This window comes from Pogoniulus pusillus, chromosome 29 (genome assembly GCF_015220805.1).
Source record: "Pogoniulus pusillus isolate bPogPus1 chromosome 29, bPogPus1.pri, whole genome shotgun sequence".
NCBI lineage: Eukaryota > Metazoa > Chordata > Aves > Piciformes > Lybiidae > Pogoniulus > Pogoniulus pusillus.
The window spans coordinates 7,144,339-7,166,662 of record NC_087292.1 but is presented as its reverse complement, the minus strand read 5'-3'; the positions used below and the strand labels follow the sequence as shown (position 1 = coordinate 7,166,662).

General features: G+C 46.6%; 2 protein-coding genes across 6 annotated transcripts in view; one reads left to right on the top strand and one right to left on the bottom strand.

Annotated features, from left to right (window-relative positions):
* Positions 1-22,324, bottom strand: part of RPN2 (ribophorin II) — a 44,628-nt gene that overhangs the window by 10,711 nt on the left and 11,593 nt on the right. For 2 of the 4 annotated variants that reach the window (XM_064167995.1, XM_064167996.1), the window contains exons 10-16: positions 22,163-22,254; positions 21,005-21,119; positions 20,138-20,332; positions 19,568-19,654; positions 18,953-19,048; positions 17,838-17,913; positions 16,818-16,947 (exon numbers count right to left, since the gene is read on the bottom strand). In XM_064167995.1, the coding sequence (XP_064024065.1) occupies positions 16,818-16,947; positions 17,838-17,913; positions 18,953-19,048; positions 19,568-19,654; positions 20,138-20,332; positions 21,005-21,119; positions 22,163-22,254 (791 nt within the window). Of the gene's footprint in view, positions 1-12,602; positions 12,979-14,942; positions 15,029-16,817; positions 16,948-17,837; positions 17,914-18,952; positions 19,049-19,567; positions 19,655-20,137; positions 20,333-21,004; positions 21,120-22,162; positions 22,255-22,324 lie in introns of those variants that run through there. The other 2 variants (XM_064167998.1, XM_064167997.1) reach the window with 2 other exon arrangements.
* Positions 916-10,182, top strand: GHRH (growth hormone releasing hormone). Of its 2 annotated transcripts, XM_064167999.1 has the most exons (8): positions 916-994; positions 3,897-4,009; positions 4,739-4,838; positions 5,538-5,669; positions 6,452-6,607; positions 7,526-7,660; positions 8,396-8,492; positions 9,353-10,182. In XM_064167999.1, the coding sequence occupies exons 3-7, from the start codon at positions 4,759-4,761 to the stop codon at positions 8,457-8,459; spliced, it is 567 nt and encodes a 188-aa protein (XP_064024069.1). In that variant the 5' UTR covers positions 916-994; positions 3,897-4,009; positions 4,739-4,758; the 3' UTR covers positions 8,460-8,492; positions 9,353-10,182. The 2 variants fall into 2 exon arrangements, with proteins under 2 accessions (XP_064024069.1, XP_064024070.1); XM_064168000.1 differs by lacking the exon at positions 3,897-4,009 and having other exon boundaries at positions 917-994.

Below are 22,324 nucleotides of genomic sequence, written 5' to 3'. Positions count from 1 at the left end.
CCCAGCATCGAGTCACACAAGCCCAGAGACAGGAAAGTCTGGGTACTCATCAATCCTGGGCATGATGAAGTCATTACAAAGAATCTGGCAGGTGGAGCTCATGCTGGCACCTCATTTTTAACTCCTCTGAATTGTCCTGTTCTTCTTGGCATGAAGTCTACGTGTTGTTTGTAATGGGGCTTTCATTAGCCTTGTTCCAGGAATAAAAACAGCTGCCAGTGCACGCAGCACCCCAGGGAAGACCCTTGCCTTCTTCCAGAGCACTCGAGCAGAGCAGGGCTCCCAGGCTTTGTGTGCTTCATGGGAAGCTGTGATGTTTGCGAGGGACTGGAGCATGAACTGCCCTGCTAATGTTAGCAGGTGTGAGTAACAAAGGAGAAGGAGGAAGAGGCTGATAATCAAAGAAAATATAACAGCAAAAAGATAAACCCTCCTGAGCAGGCAGTGTGGGGAAGTATTAATGGTTAACGCTCTCTCATTGTGGAGTAGGAAGAGAAAATGCAGTTGCAAAAGGGAAGATGAGATTACCTGCAAAGTGAATTTGTCATGCACTCGGTGAGATTATCACCGTTGTTGTTTGCTCTTCCCTCTTTGAACAATAAAGGGAAAGCATGCAAATGACCCTCGACTACAGGCACAACCATCTCCCCGCAACCTCCCTGCCTGCGTCCTGCACACACACGAGAAGAGGATGCAAAGCACAGCCTCTGAAATCCAGGCAGATAATTGATTCTCTGACGCGTGGGAGCCCACGGGACTCCTGAGGGAGCTCAGGTATAAAAGAGGAGATGCACCTCCCTGGCAGCCAGAGGAGCTGGGGGAGAGCTGAGAGTTCTCCCTGCCCAATACTGTCCCACATCCTGCCAGGCACCACGGAGGGGAAGAACCTGGCAGGGCTCACCAGAGATCTGTGAAGGAGGAGTTGTGTTTGCAGGAGGGGAAGGAAACTCCTGGGCAGGAGCCGGTCGAGGAAGCACCTGTTTTCTGCGGCACGGTGAGTGCGAGCCTCTGCCTGCATTTAACAAGATAACATCTATTTGGAAATTGGAGACAATTGAATGACACTGAAATGCCATCAGAGCTGGCATCAGTAACTGGCTTTGTCAGGTACAATATCCTTTGAGCCATGTGAGTCTTCTCTGTACCGAGTTATAGAATGAAACAATAATTGAACTACAGGACAAATGAAAATCAATAGAATTGTAACACAGATGAGCCTTGTACAAACATGTTCAACGTTGAGGTAGCTGTAGCATTATTTTCGTTTGCTATACTGATGGGAGTTCCTTTTACCCTGGAAAATGAATGATTTTACTTGTCCATCTATAAAACCGTGTCTGAGCCAAACCAAAGTGCAAGCAGAAACACAACAGTGTGTTACAGAGAATGCGAATCCAGCTACAAGGAGGCAGAGTAAGGCACTTCAAAGGATTTCTGCTTCTCTAATGCAGTATTTTACAGTATAAAAGTCTGAGCTTTATGATCAGCAGGCAAGGTAAAAGCCTTCATCTACAGAGTGGTGCTTTTGGAGAGTGCTCAAGGTTTCAGAAGCAGTAAGCGATAGTTACCCCAGCGCGGCAACATCCCTGTCACTGTGCTGCTCACCGTGCTGCTGGTGATGTTGCACAGGGTGGAATGAAACTATCAGGCTTTATCTGCTGGAATGGTACTAAAAGCTCTTCATCTTGATGAGAATTTATTAATCATTTTTGTTACATGCTGCTGGGATGGAAAGTAAGGAGGTGTCTCTCACCTCAGGAGAATTCAGAAGGTGATAAGGTTTTGCAGAGCTGTCAGGTTGCCTGTTTATAGGGTGATGCTTCAGCTCCCCAGTTCTCCTCTGAGAAAGCAGACACCTCTGGGAAGGGGTGTAGGACTTTCACTTCAGACTCCTTCCCAAGGGAAAAAGTGAAACAGAAATACTCCAACAGCTGAGATGAGAAGCAGACTGTAGTTAGAAGACAAAGCAAGAGAGGGAAAGAAAGGCAAAGCCAGAAACAAATAAAGAAAATATTGCAAAGAAACTAAGAGTAGAGAAAGAAAAAAAAAGTGAATCTCAAAGGGAGAAAAAGTGATTCTGGAGGAAAACTCAGCATTCAGAGAAGAGAAAACTGACACAGAAAGAAAGTGGCAATCAGGGCTGCATCCTCGGAAGCAAAGAGGGAAGCAGACACCATTGGGCTGGGTTTTCATTTACATTCATTAATTTCTCAGCTCATATTGCAGCTTTCCTGGTACTTTCCAGACTGGAATTTTCTCTAAATGCTTGTGCCACAGCCTCCTGGTGCCCCCTCCTCCAAAAAATAAAGGTGCTTTAGGTAATTTCCCCTACCTAGGAAGATCTGATTTGGGATTTGTCTTGGAGCTATTTAGGGGAGAGGCACAGGAGAGTCAGGCTTTGCAAGTTCAAATGAGAAAAAAAGGAACAAAGAGAAAAGAGCGAGCAGGAAATTTGCTCTAAACCCAGAAGCCCTCTGAGTTGCATTCCTCTGAGGGTCCAGAGTAATTCTGTAAGAGACTGGGTATGGGAGGCAGGGGATGCCCCCATGAGTTCAGAAGAAGCTCTGCCGGAGCCAGAAGCAAGCATTGATCGCAGGGGAGCAGGTGAGGAAGTTGCTGATCCCCCAACTAGGAACAGGGACCAAGCTGAGCATGACTTTGTGATACGAAACCCCAGCTGGTGGTGCACCGCCTGTCCCCGCGCACTTCTGACACTGCCATAGCCCTGTTATTATCTGCCACGGTATCAAGGCCAGACCCACCTGAAAGACCCTCAGTCCTTAGCTGTCCCCTCACTATGTTGATCTACAATCAGAAGGGTGAGCAGCCACATCTGAGCAGCAAAGCAGAGCCCCCTCCTACCATCACCATCAGTAAACCCCCTGCTCAGAAGGGCTGGCTTGGGCATTCAGAGGCCCAAGCAAACCCTTCCATCTGGCAACTGTTCTTTTTGCAAGAAGCATCATTACACATTTGGAAGAGGCTTTTTTGTTGTTGTTGTTTTTTTCCTTCTTACAGAGATCAAACATCTTTCTGCTCTTTTCTTGTGTGAAATGAGGCAGGGAATAGGGAAAGTTGGTATTTTAAAGATTTCTGTCCACATTCTTAGAGAGCCTTTTTGAGCAGAAGATCAATTGCTTTCAAACATCAGGAACCTTGCTTCCAATGACAAAAAAACTGCCTTCAGCTCTGAGGGTGTGCAACCTCAGAGGACTCTAACTTGAGTCAGGCATGGGTTGGGTACATCTCCACTTCTACCAAAGCCAGTGCTTAGAGCTGGGGGAGGGCTCCCCTCCACACAGTAGCAGGTTCAGCTCTCCTAGGATTTATTTTGGTCCAGCCTCTCCTCTACCTATGCATAATAGCTCAAGGAATCACACAATGTCAGGGGCTGGAGGGGACCTCCAAAGCTCATCCAGTCCAACCTCCCTATCAGAACAGACAGCAGATCACACAGGAACGTGTCCAGATGGGTTCTGACTATCTCCAGAGAGGGAGACTCCACAGTCCCCCTGGGCAGCCTGTTCCAGTGTTCTGTCACCCTCACAGTGAAGAAATTCTTCATGTTTACATGAAACTTCCTATCCCTCAACTTCCACCCATTGCCCCTTGTCCTGTCATTGGGCATGACCAAGAAGAGCCTGGCTCCATCCTCTTGGCACTCACCCTTTACATGTTTACAAACATGAATGAGGTCACCCCTCAGGCTCCTCCAAGCTAAACAGACCCAGCTCCCTGGGTCCCTCCTCATAAGGAAGAAGGAATAGTTTGGGTTCTGTCAGTGAACTGAACTGAGCACTACTGCCTTTGATAAATAAGTCTGCCAGGGTTACCTCCAGACCAGCACTACCCCTTCTGTCCAAGAATTGTATTTGGATTTCTCTGTTTCTCCCCAGTCTGTGGATAGAAGAATAGTGAGAGTTGGAAAGGACTTCTGAGGATCATCTAGTCCAACCCCCTGCTAAAGCAGGGTCACCCACAGCAGGCAGCCCAGGATCACAGCATTCAGGTGGGTTTGGAATCTCTCCAGAGGAGATTCCACGACCTCTCTGGGCAGCCTGCTCCAGGGATTTGCTCTGGCACCCTCACAACAATGAAGATTTTAAGTGGAACTTGTGCTGTAGTTTGTACCTACTGGCCCTTGTCCTATCACTGGATGTGACTGACAGAATCTGGGCCCAGCCTCTTGACACTGACCCTTTAGATACTGATAAACATTGAGAAGATCCTCTCTCAGTCTGCTCTTCTCCAGGCTAAAGCAAACTGGCAGGAGGGCAGACACATGTCCCTGGGAGAGCAGAGAGCAGGAGAGGTCCCAGGGCTGGTCGCAGATGGTCCTGTGCAGGCGCTGAGGCTGATTTTGGCAGCCCCTGCTAACTGCTGCTCTCCAGCATCCAGGTGCTTTTACAACTCATGTCCTGGTCTCTGGGGTTCACCTCAGCCTAAAAGCTCAACAGCAGGCAGCAGGGTGACAGCCTGCTGATGAGCCCTGCCTCCTGACCCATGGGAGGCACCAGCTCCCAGAGTGGTCACACAAGCCACTGCCCCACAAAAGATATTGCCACATCAAGACACCTCTGTGTTGGGAAACACCAGAACCACAAACACAGGGGCACTTTTCCAGTCCTTCTGTGCCAGTAAGTTAGCAGGGGAACTGAAAACACGAGAGTGGCATTTGGCCTCCTCCACTAGCACTGAGCATCTCTTTGCTGCTGACTTGGACTGCTCCACGTTTCAGGTGACTGCAAAGGGTGGAAGATGCTGGATAAGGCCACCCTGCTGCTGTTCCTGCATTTAGTTGCATGCTCCATCTCCTCTCCTCTCTACCCAGCTCTCAGGTAAGCTGTGTTTAACCATGCCGTGACTCCCTCCCTCAGGCTTGTGTGGAATAAGCACATGCCACATGAAGGTTGCCAGGTCTCCTGAGAGCCAGATGAACTGCATGTGTGTGGTGAGCCTATTTCTTTGCCCTGGCTTATTTTCTTGGGCACACTTTTAGCCTAGGGGTGGTTTCCAAAGAAGGCAGGCACCTGAGAGGATTGAATTCTAGGTTCTACAAAGGGATATCTGAGGTGCAGGCAGCACCTCCAGCTCCATCACTGATTAAACTTTGTTCCTGCAGGCCATCTGCACTGAAGTTAGAAGTGCAGACTTTCTAGTGCACAAACTCAACAGCTGCCTATTAATATTTCAAGTATTTCCTTGCTGGCTGTCTCTGTAATGTCCCAAACAAAATGCTTCAGTCTCGTGCCAGAGCTATGGCATAACCATACCAGAGCCACTGGAATTTTGCTTGAGGACACTGGGAGCTCTGCAAGGAGAAACTGTGCTTGAAGCAGGTCCATGATCCGTCTTTTCCCTGCTGAGACAGCTTCAGGGCAGTTCCTAGCTGGGGTCAGCGACATACACCACTCATGTTATGATGAGATGCGTATGGCAAAAGGAGAAAGAGGAGAACAGGGAGTAGTGGCCAGGAAGACTGATCCCTGACTGGGAGCTGAGCACACCTCACATCATGCCATGGGTTTGTCTTGCAGGTACAGCCCAGGGATGGCTGCTGGCAAGGCTGTGAACTTCCAGCTACAGCACAGCAGCCCACTGCAGAGCCATGACCTCTCAGCAGAGGAGCAGGAGGAGAAGAGTTTGTTAACAGGCCCCACTGAGAAAAGGTTTGTACCACACTTCTCAGCCCTACTGCGGCAGAGGTAAAATGATCATGATCATCCCTTGGCCCAGGAGCACACCAGCAGGTCACTTGGCCTCTCCATCTCCTCAGCTGAGCCCTGCAACTGGAGAAGAAGGCTGGGGCTGTGCCATTTCTCACCATCACTTATGCCCAGAGCCACATCCTGATGTCCCCCCACAGCAGGAACATTCTGACAGGGGCAGAGTCAGAAGCCCAAGGCTCCTGCAGGGAAAGTAATTTTCCAGAGAGCTCTGGGAATCCCCCTCGTGGTTATTGAAGCCTCTCCTTTCCAGCCCTGCCAGGAGATGGAGGATGATTACTGTCTGAAGTGCAGAGGACTCATCCTTACATCAGTGGGACTGGCCAAGTGCCTTGTGGCTCCCTTACCTGTGGATTTTTGGGATCCTGGCTCTAACCACAAGCCAGGGACTTGCTGGAGGCTCCCAACCATAGCCTTCTCAGGAGGTGCCAGTGCTGCTGCAGAGCACAGGAATGACTCAGCCCTAGCCTTGCCCTCTCCTTGCCTGTGGTTCTCCTACTTTCCACTGGCTCCGTGATCTCTTTTCTGACTTGCAGGCACTTCTCTCTGCTTGCTGCAATGCAGATTAGAGACAGACATCACATTGTGCGTGCTGCCTCTGTGTCAGGACTGAGCTCCCTTATACCCTTGCCCCCTCTGATAATAAAACAGTCCAACACCAGCAGCCGTTCGCTGTGGCTGCCTCGCCCCCGGCAGCGTTACACCTGGCACGTTTTCTCCCCTAGAAGGTTCTCTGCTGGCCCAGGAGCCCAGCTGGTGCCTGCCTCCCCGCGCAGGACACAGCGCCACGCCGATGCCATATTCACCGACAACTACCGCAAGTTCCTGGGGCAGATTTCTGCCCGCAAGTTCCTGCAGACCATCATCGGCAAGCGGCTGGGGTAAGCCAGGCTGCTGCTCCTCCGCAGCCCAAAGGGCATCCTGCATCCCCATGTCTTGGATGCCCCTAATCACAACTACATTAAGCAGCCCAATTAATCCTTTCCTCCAAGGCTGTGTCAGATCCACTGACAGCTCTACCATAACACCAACAAAAATGATCACTGGATCATCACGTGGTAGGGAACAGTTACCTTGGCTCAGTCTGAACACAGAGAACAGCCTCTCTTGGGTACCTTTGGCTAGGCAGATCAGTGACTGAAGCTAAATGAGACTTACTGTTGTCCAGAGAAGGGCCACAAAGCTGGTGAAGGGCCTGGAGAACAAGTCTTAGGAGGAGCGGCTGCAGGAACTGGGGTTGTGTAGGTTGGAGTAAAGGAGGCTGAGGAGAGACCTCATTGCTTTTTACAGCTCCCTGAAAGGAGGTTGGAGCCAACCGGGGGTTGATCTCTTCTTCCTAATACCCAATGGCAGAATGAGAAGAAGTGGCAGTGGGGAAGGTTTAAAGTGAATATTGGGAAAAATGTCTTTACTGCAGGAGTGGTCAGCATTGGAACAGGCTGCCCAGGGAGGTGGAGTTGCCAGCCCTAGAGGTGTTAAAAAAAACCTGTGGACAGGGCACTTCAGAATGTGGCTTAATGTCTGTGGTGGTGTTAGGTTGCTGGTTGGACTCAAAGACCTTCAGTCTTTTCCAACTGAAATGATTCTGTGATTCTGACTAGTCTGACATGAGCCAGCTCCAATGCCTGTGCTAAGAGGAGCAAATGCTGCTGACCAATTTCTTACTGAAATTGAGCAGAATGGCCCTAGGCTCAGACCCAGCAGGCTCCCCTGCTGTGCTGCTAGGCCTGAGCCAGACTTTGAGCTAAGGACATGAAAAGCATCTCTGAAAAGTGTTTCTCATCTTCGTGTATCGGCAGCAGTGGGAGCAGCCCGGGAGAGGGGATGCAGGAGCTCCTGACAAGGCGCCAGTCTGACAGCATCCTGATGGACAGCCGCTACCACCAGCAGATGGTACTGAGGGACTTCCTGGGGGCCATCCTGCAGAGGCAGAGGTAGGTGGGAATCAGCTCAGTATCTGCTCATTGCAGGGACAAGATGTGAAGCTACTGAATTAAGTAGCACCTTTCAGGTACAGTCAGGGAAAGAGAATCACAGAATGGTCTGGGCTGGAAGAGATCTCCAAAGCTTATCCAGTCCAACTTCCCTTGCAGACAGCAGGGACATCTGCAACTAGATCAGGTTGCCTAGAACCCTGTTGAGCCTCACCTTGAATATCTCCATGGATGGGGCCTCAACGACCTCCCTGGGCAGCCTGTTCCAGTGTTCCCCTACTCCCTCAGGAAAAAACTTGTTCCTATCACCCAATCCAAATCTGCTCTTCTCTAGTTTGAAGCCACTGCTACTCGTTCTGTCACTGCAGGCCTTTGTAAACAGTCTTGTAGGCTCCCTTCAGGTAGTGAAAGGTTGCTATTAGGTTTCCCTAGAGCCTCTTCTGCAGGCTAAACAACCCCAGCTCCCTCAGCCTGTCCTCATAGCAGAGGTGCTCCAACTCCCCGATCATTTTTGTGGCTCTCCTCTGGATCTGCTCTCAGCTGACTCCATAACCCAGCTCTTCCCTCATGTGGATGAGCACAGCTAAGGAACAGCCTTGTCCTGAGCCAGCCCACACCACACAGAGTAGCACATTGCTGTGCTGTCCTCTCAACCCCATGATTCAATAAAATAGCAGTGGAAAAAAAATGATTCCTCAATCCCAATTATGCCACCACTGTCATCTTCTCTCACAGGCCTCAGGACTTGAAGAGCAGTCAGTTAGAAGGCTTCCCCAGTACCCTGGTGAAGCTCATGTAAATACTTCTCCCTTTCTCACATCCCCGTGCTCTGGTGAGTAACACAGTGAGTAACCTAACACACTGCTGCTGCATTGCTCAAGCCATCTGATGGCTGTCCTTCAGAGAAGCCAAGCCTATGGACACTGCTGCCCACAAAAACGATGCTTGCTGCAGTTTAAGAGGGGAAAAAAACTCCCAAACAATTCTGTCAAATACTAAAGTCCTGTTAGTCTGAATAGACAGGTCATGAGTGTTGTGAAGCTCCATGTGGGTATCTGGCAACAGGCTTGCAGCAACCAAAACCAGCCTTATGAAGCTATGTGAGATGCTGTGCCTTAGTGTCCAAGTTAGGCTGAAGACAGACTAAAGCCTTCCCCTAGGAGCAGAACCTGTCTCCAGATCTCCAGGATGCTTCAGGTTTTCCCTTCACTGAATAGGAGAGAAAGTCTTACTATTTTCTGTACCTCTCACTCCTGGAAGTACTCACCTGGGACCTGAACTGTGCTCTAAGTCCTGCCAGCCCTGGGGAACCAAGAGCCAGCAGGCAGCCCTCCTTGGGAATACTTTGGACAACTTTGCCTTGGACAAACAGCAGCTGTCCTGTTTGAGACAGCCTCACCTTACTCCTATATCCCATAGAAATTAAGCCTGGCCAGCACAACATACAAGAGTATGGGAAGACCTGTGAGAATACTGATGAAAAAGGGTCTGGGGAGGAGAGGAAGAAGATCAGAGCTTTATATAAACCATGCCTATGGATGCAGCTGGGAGAACATGGCATTTTGCTGCCTGTCTCACCATGCCTGACTTGGTTACATCTCCACAAATAAGGTCAACTAGAAAAAGCCTCCAAACAACGAAAACCTTTGTGTGCTCACCAAGTTCTCTCATTTTCCTCTTCCTTCTCTCTAGAGTAATTCAGAGCTCATGGACCTAACTGTACAGCAGTGAAGACACTCCTGATGTAAGCAGCTGGAAGCTGATGCATACACTCCTCAGACCTGTTCAAAGAAGGGTGGTTCTGATGTTCTACTTATTTACTTCAGTCCTCACCTTTAACTCCCCACTCTGAATCTTGCTCCATGTACTGCATCAGAACAAAACCTCCACAGTTTAACCTCAGGCTGCTTGACAAAGACTAACCTAACCAGTACACTTGTAATCCTGGGGACATACTGTCTGCTAATGAAAGCTTACAAATCACCAAGCCTAGCAAAATTTCAGCCAAGTCATCATTCTGTTTGAGGGCCTGATTAATAAACATGAGGCCACCAAAAGGCACCTTTAGGCAACTTAGTAAATTGATTACAGCCTTCTCTATATAGATGCTGATGGCACAACCACACAGGCAGCTCGGATCAGGGCGGGGCAAGACATGAATCCACAAGCCTACCACCCATCAGCAACGCTTGATACACAGCCCTGGCAGCAAAACAGCTCTCAGCAGCTCAGCCACTACTGAAGCTACAGCTCTGCAGGAGTTAAAGGAGATCCCTGTGCATCAGATTGGACTGTCACTGTGTTTTAATTCAACCTGCCATCCCATGGCTAGTTACAGCTGTAAATGCTTTCCAAGAAGTTATTAACCCTGTGGTCTCATACAGCTACTCTTCCTTCCCTGTCACCCCAATTCTCCTGTTGTTTGTGTAATCACTTCAGAAATGTAAATAATGCCAGGATTGGATCTGCTTTCCTATCACCAGGAAATTAAAAGTTGTTCTAAATAAACCTGTCCAACAGCAGGTCAAGATGGCTCTTTGTCTGTTGAGGCATTGGTTTCTTGATTGCGGGCCTAGAATACAAGATACTGTTCAAAAACAGCAGTTGGGGGCACCAAGGACGATTGAAAATCTGTGCTAATGAAAGCACAATGCCCAGTATCAGTAACTCAGCACCAGGCTGGAAATACAGCCTGATGTGCAAACATACTAAGGGCTCTAAAACCATCCCTCCTTGCATCTAAACAATTCCTGGATGGTCTGCAGTAGATAGCACTTGCCCTTACATGACCATGCTTTAGGACAGCAGGCTTCAGTATGCATGGAAATTAGAAATTATTGGCTATTAGGACAAAATTCTTTACTGAAACTGGTCAGGCATTAGAACAGGCTGTTCAGGGAAATGGAGGAGTCAACATGCCTGGAGGGCTTCAAAAAACATGTGGCTGTGGCACCTTGGGACACAGCTTGGTGGGCAGGGTGGTGTCAGGTTAATGCTTGGACTTGGTGATCTTAGAGGTCTTTTCCCACCCTAATGAGTCTATGAAATGAGTTCATACTTGCACTAACACCCTCTGGAGTTCTCCCTGTTCAGGTTTTACAATTCCAGCACTACAAACATGTTACTGACTGCCCAGTAAGATGGGGAGCAGTGAGGGGATGCCGAGGGAGATTAGTGAAGCTGTGATAGCAGCAGTGCATAAATGGGCAGGGTCACCATGAGACACAGACCAGCCCTCTGGACAGAGGCTCTCTAAAGAAAAGCCAACCTGAGTTTATAAACCTGTTCTGTAAACAGCCAACACTCAAAGCTGTTAGAGTTTACTTGCTCCAAGGAAAGGAAATGCCAACTTCCTAAAGTAGTAAGCAAAAGTGGTATCAAAACCCATTCAAATTCAGTTAAGTGTGGTAAGAGCTGTATGCAAACCCTAGACTGGAGATTCCAAACAAAATCCAAAGGCCTGTCAAAAGCACTTAGCAAAGACCTAAGTCTTCAAGATGAGGAAATAAATACTCAAACTCTGGGAGATTAAATATAAAACCAAACAAAGCAAACCAGAAAACATCTGAGAAGGAAAAAGCCAAAAGACTAAACACAGCCTTTCCTAATGCATAGCCAAGAAGGTAGAAAATAGCAACACACAGTAGGACTCCATGGTTTTCTTTTTGCATCTCTGCTCTCCTTGGATAACATGCCAGAGCTCTACAGGCACAGAGGAAGTGCTGTTCTGGCATGAAACATCAGCAGAAAAAAAATCAGTTATAAGACAAAGCAGCAATGAAATATGAGGCTCAAAAAAGAACTCACCAGGGCAGAAAGGAATTCCAGGGTGAAAATACTACAAACAGTAGTTAAGTATCTCTTGCTTAAAACTGCTTTAATCCCAGAGGGTTTGAATGAAGCATGAGATCAGGATTTTGAAGGAATGCAGGAGGTCAAATGAGAAGCTCGTTAAACTTCTGTGGTGTCCAGTGTAACATTCACAATGAACAAGCAGGTAGGAGCTGGTAGATAGAGCAGAAACAGTGAGCTAAGTGTGAGCAGCTGCGGTGAGGAAGAGACACAATGGCTTTTATGGAGTCATGTCTCACACATGTGAAGTTCATTGGAGGATTTGGCTCCACACCCTTTATCCACATGCTTGCTGGTTGATATAATTTCCTCAGCTCTCTAAAACACATTTAATAAAGTTCCTTTGCCAAAAGACCTTTTAAAGAAACTAATCTGACACAGGACAAGCAGGAGCCAGCACACAGATGCAGAAGAGGGAGCAATGCTTAAGTTGCCCATGTGGATACTTCTCACCAGAAGGAGATTTTGGTCTCTGGTTATTTCTGTCAGCATGTTCTTCCGTAAATCCCAAGTCTGCTGCCTCAGCACTGCTTAGTGGTCTTGAAGGTAGTAATGGATCAAGAAGTTAGAGCTCAAGTAACTCAAACATGGTCACATGACAACCAGCAGATTCCTGCCATTCAGGTTCATGGAAGAACAAAGGCAGTGACCTCAATCAAACTTGTATTTGGTGTGAAGAAGTTACTTTCAGAAGCTGGGAAGAAGGATAAGCTACTCTGAGGACCCACTGAATGTGCCAGGGTCACACCCGACCAGGCATACCACTACTGCAGCTGCTCCCTGCAGTGGCCAGGCCCTGAAGACTCCTCCTGCCCAAGCCCCTGAGGGCCTGCAGCAATGTGGCACAGCCCAGCCTCATCCTGAGGTCAAGAGGAACAGCCATTAGCAGAGGAACTAAGTGACAGCGTCACACAAGGGACAGGCAGGAGTGGGAAGTCCCCCCCAACAAACATGTCCCTCTAGGAAAGGACATGAAAGAACAGGAAGCTTCACATCATGACTCATACACAATTACCCACCAGAAAAAGCTCTTCTCATTCTCATGTGAGCCCAACTTCCAACCAGCCTCCATACAGCCAAAACCCCAGAATTTAAGACCATTCTTACTCTTTATTCACAAATCGTTTAGGGTTTATGGGGAGGGCACCTGGGAAAGGCAGAATTGTAGTTTCCTTTTTTCATCTTTTTCTAAAGGAAATTCAAATTGTCCTGGGAGAAAAAGGGAGGAGGATCCGAGGAAGAAAAGGTTTTCTGGATTCATATGAAAAGTACTCAAATAGCATGAACACAACAATGAAAATCAGATGTTTAAAAAGTGTAACTGGCATCCTTTTGACTTAACATAGAAAAAAAAATCTGCTTCTGCCTTCCTTCTTCTGGTCTTTCAGTTATTTATTCACTTCTGTTCTGAAGGCATTTGTTTTGTTTTCCCCCCATTTCTTCCATTCTTCTGGTACTAGTGCATCCTAGAAAGACAAATCCAAGACATTAACTCTTCCAGGCAAACAAACCACTTCCTTGCACAGTGAAAGTGTCCCCAGACCCCTCATTCCTTAAAGGAGCTCATGGGGGTGATAAAATCAGCACTGCAATGGAACTGAGGACTGCATTCAAGGAGGATGGAAAGAGTCACACAAAGTGAAGGTTATTTTCTGGTGCAAAAAGGATGAATGAGCCTTGCAAAATAGAAACCAAACAAAAAGGCTGAGCTGAGTGCAAAGCCTGCAGCTAGGTATCTTAACCACTCTTCTACTTTAAACAGGGCAAATCTATCCACCTGGAAGCAGCTGGTCCATGTAAACACAAAAGAAAGATCTTCACCTTCTTGATGACATGAAATAGTCCAATGTGGGCATGCTAGACTCATCGTTTTGAGGTCCTCTCTTCCAAGATGCCAGACATAGGCATTGCTATGGATGCTGAGCACTTGACAACCCAGCCCTAGAAGCTGTCTTAACGGACACATCCGGGGCATCAGAAAACCCAGCAATAAAGACTTGTGACTATACACAGCAGCAAAACCTAATAGGGCTTGCAGATAAGTTCTTTGTAAGGAATTCCAGAATCACTCACAGCCCAGAGGGAATTAGGAAAGTAAAGCACCAGGCTGAGGAACAGAGAACATGCAAGCTTTGAACATGAAAAAGCTGAAAAGCACTGTCCCAAAGCTGTGGTAAAAAGAAGTGTCCAGGGACCAGAATGCCATCAGCAAACATGTCTGGGATGCAGGCAGTTTTCATCTGCTAGAACAAGCAACGGCATCTCCTGTTCCTCTCCAGTTACTTGTCATAGCTTGTTCTGTGCTCAAGTACCTCTCAACACTCCAGGGAGAGAGGCACCGTAGGGGGGTTTCTGTGGGACCTGATGCCAAAGTCTCCCTTGGTAATTTTCATGAAACCATCTTCCATGCTGCCTGAGCTGCAGACAGGAGCACATATCCTCTCTGTGACACAGCCACTCACACTGGCTTTGTTTTGCAGCACAAAAACTAAGCTCTCTGTTCAAGGTGTTCTGTGGGTGTGCCTGGAGCACTGACCGTGAACACGAGAGAAAGCAGAGGCTCAGGAGATGCACCAGTGCAGCACGTTACAGCAATTTCAGTCTCAGCACAGGGCTTGTCACACTTGCTCTCTCCCTTCCCCAAAATAAAACAGTGCACTGAAGGAGGAATGAAGTCATAAAGGCACACTCAGAATGGGGCAGCATGCAGAGCATTGGGCAGTCCAGCCTCCTACACCACTTTGGGTGCAGCAAAGTGGGTCTTTACCTGCTCAGAATGAAAGGAAACAAAGGGCTCTGCAAGTGATAACAAGAGACAATTAGGTGATTGTATTGAATGGAGGGGCTGCCTGCTGCTGCTGCCCAAGCCATCGCAACCAGATCAGTCTAACAGGAGTGTGAACCCTGGATTAGGTCATGTTCTCAGCTCAGTGAGGTGGCTTTGACCTGGTTCTCACCACCCCAGGCAAGGACATGATTTGTCAAGCAGAGTGCCTAGCAGCTGAGTAACTGCAAGTAGGGAGAGGGCTACCAACCGCAGGATGGGAGCAACCCACATTCTCAGCCACCTTCTCCTCCAATATGCCTAGTGATTTATTCAGAGGAACAATACTGCTTAAACTAAGTTTATTTCAGCAGCTGATAGATGCATGCTGCCCCAGACAGCATATTCACATGTGCACACACTACCATACAGACTTCAGATGATTAAGAAAATCACACAAAGGTAATTTAGTCTCAGAGGACACACACTGCTAATATGCAAACTCAGCTGCAGCCAAGGACACCCAAGGACTGATTTAAAGCCCATTTTAAGCCATGTCGAGAGGAAGCAGCTTCAGCTGATACCTTTTTGTACAAGGAGTGAGTGATGAAGTGAAATGAAACAGGCAGCATGCCCAGGAAAGGCAAATTCCAAAAAGACCCTTACTTCTAGCAGAGTTGGTCACTAGCAAAACCCCCTTTTACCGCAGCGTTCTATACTTTGCCAACCTACTGCTCTGCTCTGCAGCGATCCTGCCAAAAGGAGAGGAAAGAAAAGGTTCAGAGAAGACAGAAAGGAGGAAAGCAGCCTTGCTCCAGGAACCAGAGCCAGTGATAGGAATGCAAAAAGCAAAACCAGGCCTTCTGGTAGCTTCTGTAGAAAGATGGTTTATACAGTCCCCATCCCACGCCCGCCAGCAGGCTCCAGAGTGGAAGAGCAGCTTTGCCTCCAAGTGCAATCTAGTTAATTATCACTGCACTTCACCATCTGAGACAGGCTGGCAGCACCTTAACAAAAAGATGTCTTTTTGAACTTTAAAGTCATGTACAAAGGGTTTCACTTTAGCCTGAGGTAGAAGTTTTACTTTCAAATTTGCCATTGTAGCTACAGCTTCATGTCATTGAAGGTGAAAAAGCAGAGACATCCCCTGCAGTGTTTTGAAGTAGGAACCAACCACCTGCATTTATGTGCTAACAGAAGCCCTGGTTGAGCAAAGACACTTAGAAGTGAGTTTCATTGTGTTCTTTTTCCCCAGAAAATGTTTCCTAGGCAATCTGTAATTAATAATTATTTTATTACCACTCTTTAAAGAGAAAACATCATTAAAGGATATAACACAGCCCTGCTGGCAACAAAATCCCAGCAGAAACTGTTATGCTAAGAAGAGAAAGTGGAGAGGGCTAGACAACCAAAGCTGAAGCAGCTGAGAGGATGGTGTGATAACGGTTGAGTACATCAACCATCCTCGCTGCTACAGCCATACAAGCAAAGAGCTTTAAAAGACAACAAATCAATGCAAAAATCCCTGAAAACTAGATTCTCATGGGCTTTTACTGCTCTTTCCCTGGTTTTGATGCAGTGTAAACAAAAAAGGGAGAAGCTAGGGATATGTATGCAAATAGGTGTGCAAGGATAAACAATTCCCAGCGGCTCAAAAAGGGGTGAGGAAAGCACAGGTTTGATGGCACAGTAGGTCAGTACCATTATCTTCAAAATCAAACTCTACCTTAGTACAAAATGGATAAAATTTAAGTCTTGCATGGAAAACTCATGGAGCAGAAGTGAAGAACGAAATATTTGACCTCTAATTAATACAGACAGGAAACTGGCTGCAGGCTGCTTAAGCCATGGCATAGCCACAAGACACTGTATGGCAGAGGACACAAGGGTGAAGAGTCAGTCCAGTGCCAGTCCAGAAATGAATGTTGCACCTTAACATCTAGCAGGAGTTGCCCAGGTTTTGCTTGGATGTATTGCCCTTTCTTCAGCTGCTGCACACCTCCAGTAAGCATCTGCTTCCCTTTCCTCCATAATCTCTCTCTAGGCAGGGGAAGGCAGCAGAAAGATGCCTACACCTTACCCTTCTCTTCAAACGTCTCTCACAAGCAGAATGACAGGCAAGTTGGGCCTCTTCTGAATTTATAGTGGCTTTCACTGTCTAACAGTATTGTAAGAGCTTGATACATCATGTAGTAAAACATATTTGTCAATGGATGTGCCTTGCCAAATGCAGGTTTCCCCATGGCTAAGTGCACATTCTTCCACCCTTTCCTTTCTCCGTGTGCCTGATTGCTTCAGCAAGTTCTCTGAAGCAGCAGTTAGCTCTATCTCAGTGCAAGCAGCTCATTGCTCCAGTCAGTTCAAGCCCTCACTCGGAAGACAGGCAGGAAAATTGGCTTGAGCAGCCCATCCCACACTCAAGATCCATGAACTAGAAGCAGCTTCATCACTGCATCAGTTACTGAGACACAAGAGCATTGATGTGACCTCCCCCCTGCTGACTTCAGAGGCAGCTCTCACCACCACCCCCCCCCGGCTTACCGTTTTACTGCTTTCTGAGCCAGCATCCTGTTGCCTGCCAGGAACGTGACACCACCCAAAATGGCCAAGTACTTGAGAGTCTGGAACATGTTGAGCTGAGTCCAGTAGACATACATGAGCCCCAACATTGCTGTGAAAAGACAGAGGCCATGGCTGAAACTGTTTCAAAGATCAGCTATTTGTTATCTTCAGAGCATACTGTATGTTGTACTGCCAAGCATTTGGTTTCTGTCTCATCTTTGAAGCTCTGAAAATGGCAGATGTAAAGATTAGACACCATTGCCAGGGCAAGAAGGTGTCTGAGTCTCCACACAAGAAAAATGTGACATTGACAGCTCACAACCAACCCTCTTGTGGCAGAACTATGGACAGATTGTAGCCATTATGGGTTGTTAAAAAGAGGAGGATACTCTGGATTCCAACAGAGGATATTAACCTTTGCACATCTGTACGAGTTTACAGCTTCATAAAGCTTCCAAGGAATCTGGCTTGGATTAAGCAACACATTGTTATTTGAGAAATAGTAGATGCAACATTCTCCCAAGATGCTATGTTTGTGAAATTCTACCAAGACAGTAATAGCTCTGCAAACAAGGGCACAATAAAAATCAATGATAAGAAAATCCACAGAGCAAGAAAAGCTTTCACTGGAAGAGCTGTAAAGAGAAGATATAGACAGCAGTGCTACAGGTTTCAATCCCCACAGCAACTTCCTGCTTACAAAGGATAAACACACAATAAAGCAAGTGTCACCTCTGGAAATAAGAAGTTCTATTAAGTACAGATAAATGGTGTGAGAGAGGAGGCTGGATAATGAGGGCTGTTATAAGCTGATGGCCAAAACAGGTTTATCACCATATTAACAATCATGAAAAGCAGGAAGGCAGATGAAAACAAGAGAACAAATGTTATGCTATTATGTCATTACAGTTAATAGACCACAGCCCATTAACCACCAGGCTCTCATCTGTAACTCCCAGGTGAGAAGGTCAAACAAAGCAGAAAGCCTCTGACACTTACCAGCGTGTCCCATGTGAAAAACAATGGTGCTGGGAGCGAAGCTGAAGTTGGAGATGTTGGCACCTATCTTTATCCACTAAAAGGAAGAGAAACAAAGACTCAGTTACAACAGCCTTGTAAACACAAGCTTTTACTTCAAACTTCAGTGTCTTTCAAGCCTGTTTGCTTCGAGTTCTTCCACAAATACAGTGTCCTCTGTACAGCAGCACTTGTTTGCTACTGCAGGAGGACAGAGCAGGAATTTTGCTAAAGGCGGCACTGTTGAACTCCTCCTCCTCCTGCTTCTGGCTGCCCAAAGGCATTTCCTCAATTCTCCCTTAAACTGATGAGAAGATACTGTTCCAAATCTACATTAAAAATAATGTTTCTCTCCAGTTGAATTCATTTCAGTTAAAAAAGACCCAAACCCCCCGAGGCTTTGGTTTTGGAGTCAACAAAAGAACAACTACATAGATACAAAATGTCTGCTCATAAAACCAACTTCAGTTTTCAGAGTGCAAAAGAAGGATGGAGGGTGGAAAACAAGTGACATCAACACATCCACTGTGATCTCCAGAGACCAGTGGACATGACCTGGATGTCAGCTTTCAGTAAGACCACCTAATGGGAAATGATTGCCAAGATTGGTTTTGTGCTCTAACTAAAGAGCAGTTTAATTTGCCTAGATGAAATTTTGTGGTGCGCTAAGTTCAGAACACTGATCTGACGACAGCAAGTAGCAGTAGATGTTTCAAGTACAGACATACAAATACTATATCCATAGGTGGGACTCAATCTGATTAAGCAGGACAGATGTTGTGATGGATACACAACACAGAGTGTGAGGCAGAATCACTGCTTTTCCCTGTGGAAGGCAAATGTTAGCTCTAACTTAATCTGCTCACTGTTATTTGACATCCCTAGCAGAGGCACACTGGAGAAGCTCGCCCCAGCTACCGAGCAGCAGTGTTTTAGTTTGACTACAGCTACACTGCCCTGCCATGTGCTAGGTGCAGCACTGCTGTGATGGTTGTGATTAAGTAAGAGTCGGAATAAAAGCTTAGCTGTTCAACTTCCTAAATGACTTTGGACTGGGTGGGGGAAAACCTTCTTCTTTTGTGGTCCAGTTCACTCACCAGAATGAGCAGCAAAAGCAGTGGGGAGAGAATCAGTGCTGTGAAAGTGTTGGACACCACAGTGGGAGGCCTCTTCTCAGGTTCCCTGAAGAGGTGCTGCAAACAAACAAAAAGCCCAACTCATAAGCAGGAGTACTTCCAACAGAGCTGTTTCTCAGGTTCCCCAAGGCCCAGCTGCAGCCCTGGTGCTGTTCCCAGACGTTCCTCTAGAGCATAAGCATTCCTCCTAGGGCAAGAGCTGGCTCTTCAAAGCCGAGTCTATTCCATTCTCTGCACACTTGATCTCTGTCACAGTTAACTTCCCCTTGCACTCACAGCTTGTCACCAGCACAGATGGCAGGAATGAAGGAAACCATCTGAGGCAGAGAGCTTTCAGTGGTGCTCATTTAGTCAGATTTTCATGTTTGAATCTTCTTGGTGACAGCCCTCTCAAAGGCAGGACACAGTTTATTTATTCACAGTCCTGAGGATCGCAGCAACTTTCTTTCCATTAAGTAACTCTGGTCTATCTCTAATTACATTACTGACCCAGTATTTTTTTTAAACAAGAAATGAGTTTTCAAAGGTAAACTGTGACAACAAATAGTAGGACACAAGTTTTGGTTTTGACTGTACCTGGATTTCAGGTTTGGGAACAAAGAGGTTCTTGGACTGGACTGTGGATGGTGCATCCTCTTCTGGGAATTTGACCACAACATCAGCCTGAAATGAAATTATACAGCTTCCTGAAGTTGATCTCAAAGGATTAACAGTTTTATAAAGCCTGTTCCATCACCATGGCAAGTTTCCTTATTTGTAATGATGTCCAAAGGCAACTAAGAAGCAGCCATCAAATGCATTACACAACAGTTTCTCCTCAGCAGAAGCAGTGATGCTGTCCATCCATGGCTAACAACTGGACTTATCTCCAGCTCAGCAACCATAGAAAGGCCAAACCTCAAAGTGCTTGCTGTGAAATTACAAACCCATAAACCTTCTGGACTTCCTGTTCCACCACATAATAAAATGTTCATTTCTGCCTTGCTTTGATGCTTACTCAAAAACTTAGATGTGAACATCAAACCTCAGAGCCTATAAACGGCCACAAGGATTTCAACCTGCTACAAAGAGCGAAACATTTGAGCTTTTCTATTCCAAGACTGTCAGTAAACTCAAAGCCACATCACCACACTGTCAGCTACATACCACATTCCACAGGATTGGATTTTCCAGAGTGGCATCTCCAATTATCAAGTAAAGAGTGTAGGTCCCAGAGGCAGAGTCAAATTCAGTCTTTCTTTCAGAGGTATCCAGTTCAAACTTGTACACGTTCTTGCTGTCTGGTTCTGCAACAAACACCACCTCCTGGCCAGTCTTCTGGTTGTGCAGTCGGACAAAAGTCTGGAATGAAAGATTGCAACACTGCTGGAGCAGCTCATGGGGTGCTTACACATGCCACCGAAAGGAGAGATTTACCCCCAGATCAAAAGGCACAACATTAACAGAGGCTGGAGTACAAACTGGCAGCCTGGGTGCCTGGAAATCAGCAAAAATCAGCAAAGTTCTGGGTCTCTGGGTAATCACAGTAACACAGGAGCAGGACCATTCAGTGGCCCCCTTGGGGTAGAGAGTGATAGACTGAGTATTACTCAGCAGAGTATATGCAACAGCACATGGCAGAGATGTGTATGTGGTGTTTGTTGGGATATGCCCCCTCCTTTTTTCTACTTTATACAGGAGAAAGAAATGATGCAGAAAGCCTGCAGTCAAAGGCTTCTTCAATAAACAACTCATATTGCCAGCTCAGAAGTGTGCTTTTACAGTGCAGGCTGCCTGCACTCATCTTGCAGAGTTAACTAAGACTGTGGCTGAGCCAGAAGAGGCTTCATTTAAACAGCCCAAACAAAATGAATCCACTTCTCATCTACCAAGATCAGCGATCTTCAGCAGTACATATCAGAGTCATGAGCCTGCTCAAAACTGATCAAACCATTTCAAAAGCAACTATCAACTCCAGCTACTTCAAGATGGAGCACCTCAGTGACACAGCAATGATAAAAAATTTGTCCTAACCTGGTGAGGGATAAGTTCAGTTCCACTGTTCACATCTACCAACTGGAAGGATAGAGCAAAATTCTGGTGGCTGTCAGCAGTGAATGAACCCTTGGCTTTGGCTGGGTAAGTTACCCTAGAACAAAAAAGAAACAACAGAGAATGGAGGTGATCTTCCAAATGATGGCTGGTGTTAAAAGAAATCGAGGCACACAGCTCTGCAGTCTACTCAGAGACAAGGCATTTTATCAAGAAGTCAGGGTAGGAAAGCACCTCCAAAGGTCCTCTAGCCCAACCTCCCTGATGTGAGCAGGGACATCCTCCAGATGGTCCAGAGCCCCATCAAGCCTGATCTTGAATATCTGCAAGGATGGGGCTCAACTACCTTCCTGGGCAACCTGTTTCAGTGTTCCACTACCCTCATGGTAAAGAAGTTTCTCCTAAGTTCCTTTTCTTACACCATAAATTTAGTGCAAAGAAATAAATGGATTTTTTAGTAGCATTTTTGTGAGCTACACACCCTGCCCACTTTCAAATACAACAGTTGATTGTTGTAAAGTTCAAAGGACCAGTACAGAAGGTTTTGCTAATACTACACCCCACATTCCATTTAGCCAAGGCTAAGCTACAACCAAAGGTGTGACGGCAGCAGAACAGAGAAAGCAGACACTCAAACTTCAACACAGGAAGGCTGTATCAACACACACAGAGGGGCCTCAGGGAGGCTGTGCAAACCAAGTTAAATTCCATACGTTACATTCTATCTGATGTCAGTTAAACAAATATGTAAAGTTCAAATATACCCATAAATGGTACAGCCCCAGCCCCAAACACAGTGTTCATGCTGCTTTGGAGCATCTCTACCAAAGCTCAACAATACCAGAAATGTTAACACAGTTCTTTTAGCTTGTTTTTGCTGCAGAGAGATGCCAATAAAGGATCAAAAGACTCAGGTTGCCTGGCTTCTGTATGATTTCAGTATTAAGGAAAACCACCTATAAAAATCATCATTAGCCTCCCAAAGAACTCAGAGGTTTAGGACAAACAGCACAGGTATAACTCTGTAGTTATTTCAATACAAGATTCCTCTGGTTGAGCTGAAGCAGGTAAAGCTCAGAAGACCTCTGGCCTAGAGCCAGAGCTGCCCCTTAAAGGCTCACACATCCCAAATCATTTTACCTGGTTGTTTTAGGTGCAATGCTCTGGTCTTTATCCACAGTAGAAAGATCTACATTAGTTATTCCAACTTCCGTGGAAACTTTTACTTTCAGCTGCAACAAAACAACAGAAAAATCACTGGAGAGGAGTTTAGATATACCAATTAGGGTCAAATTCCCTGCA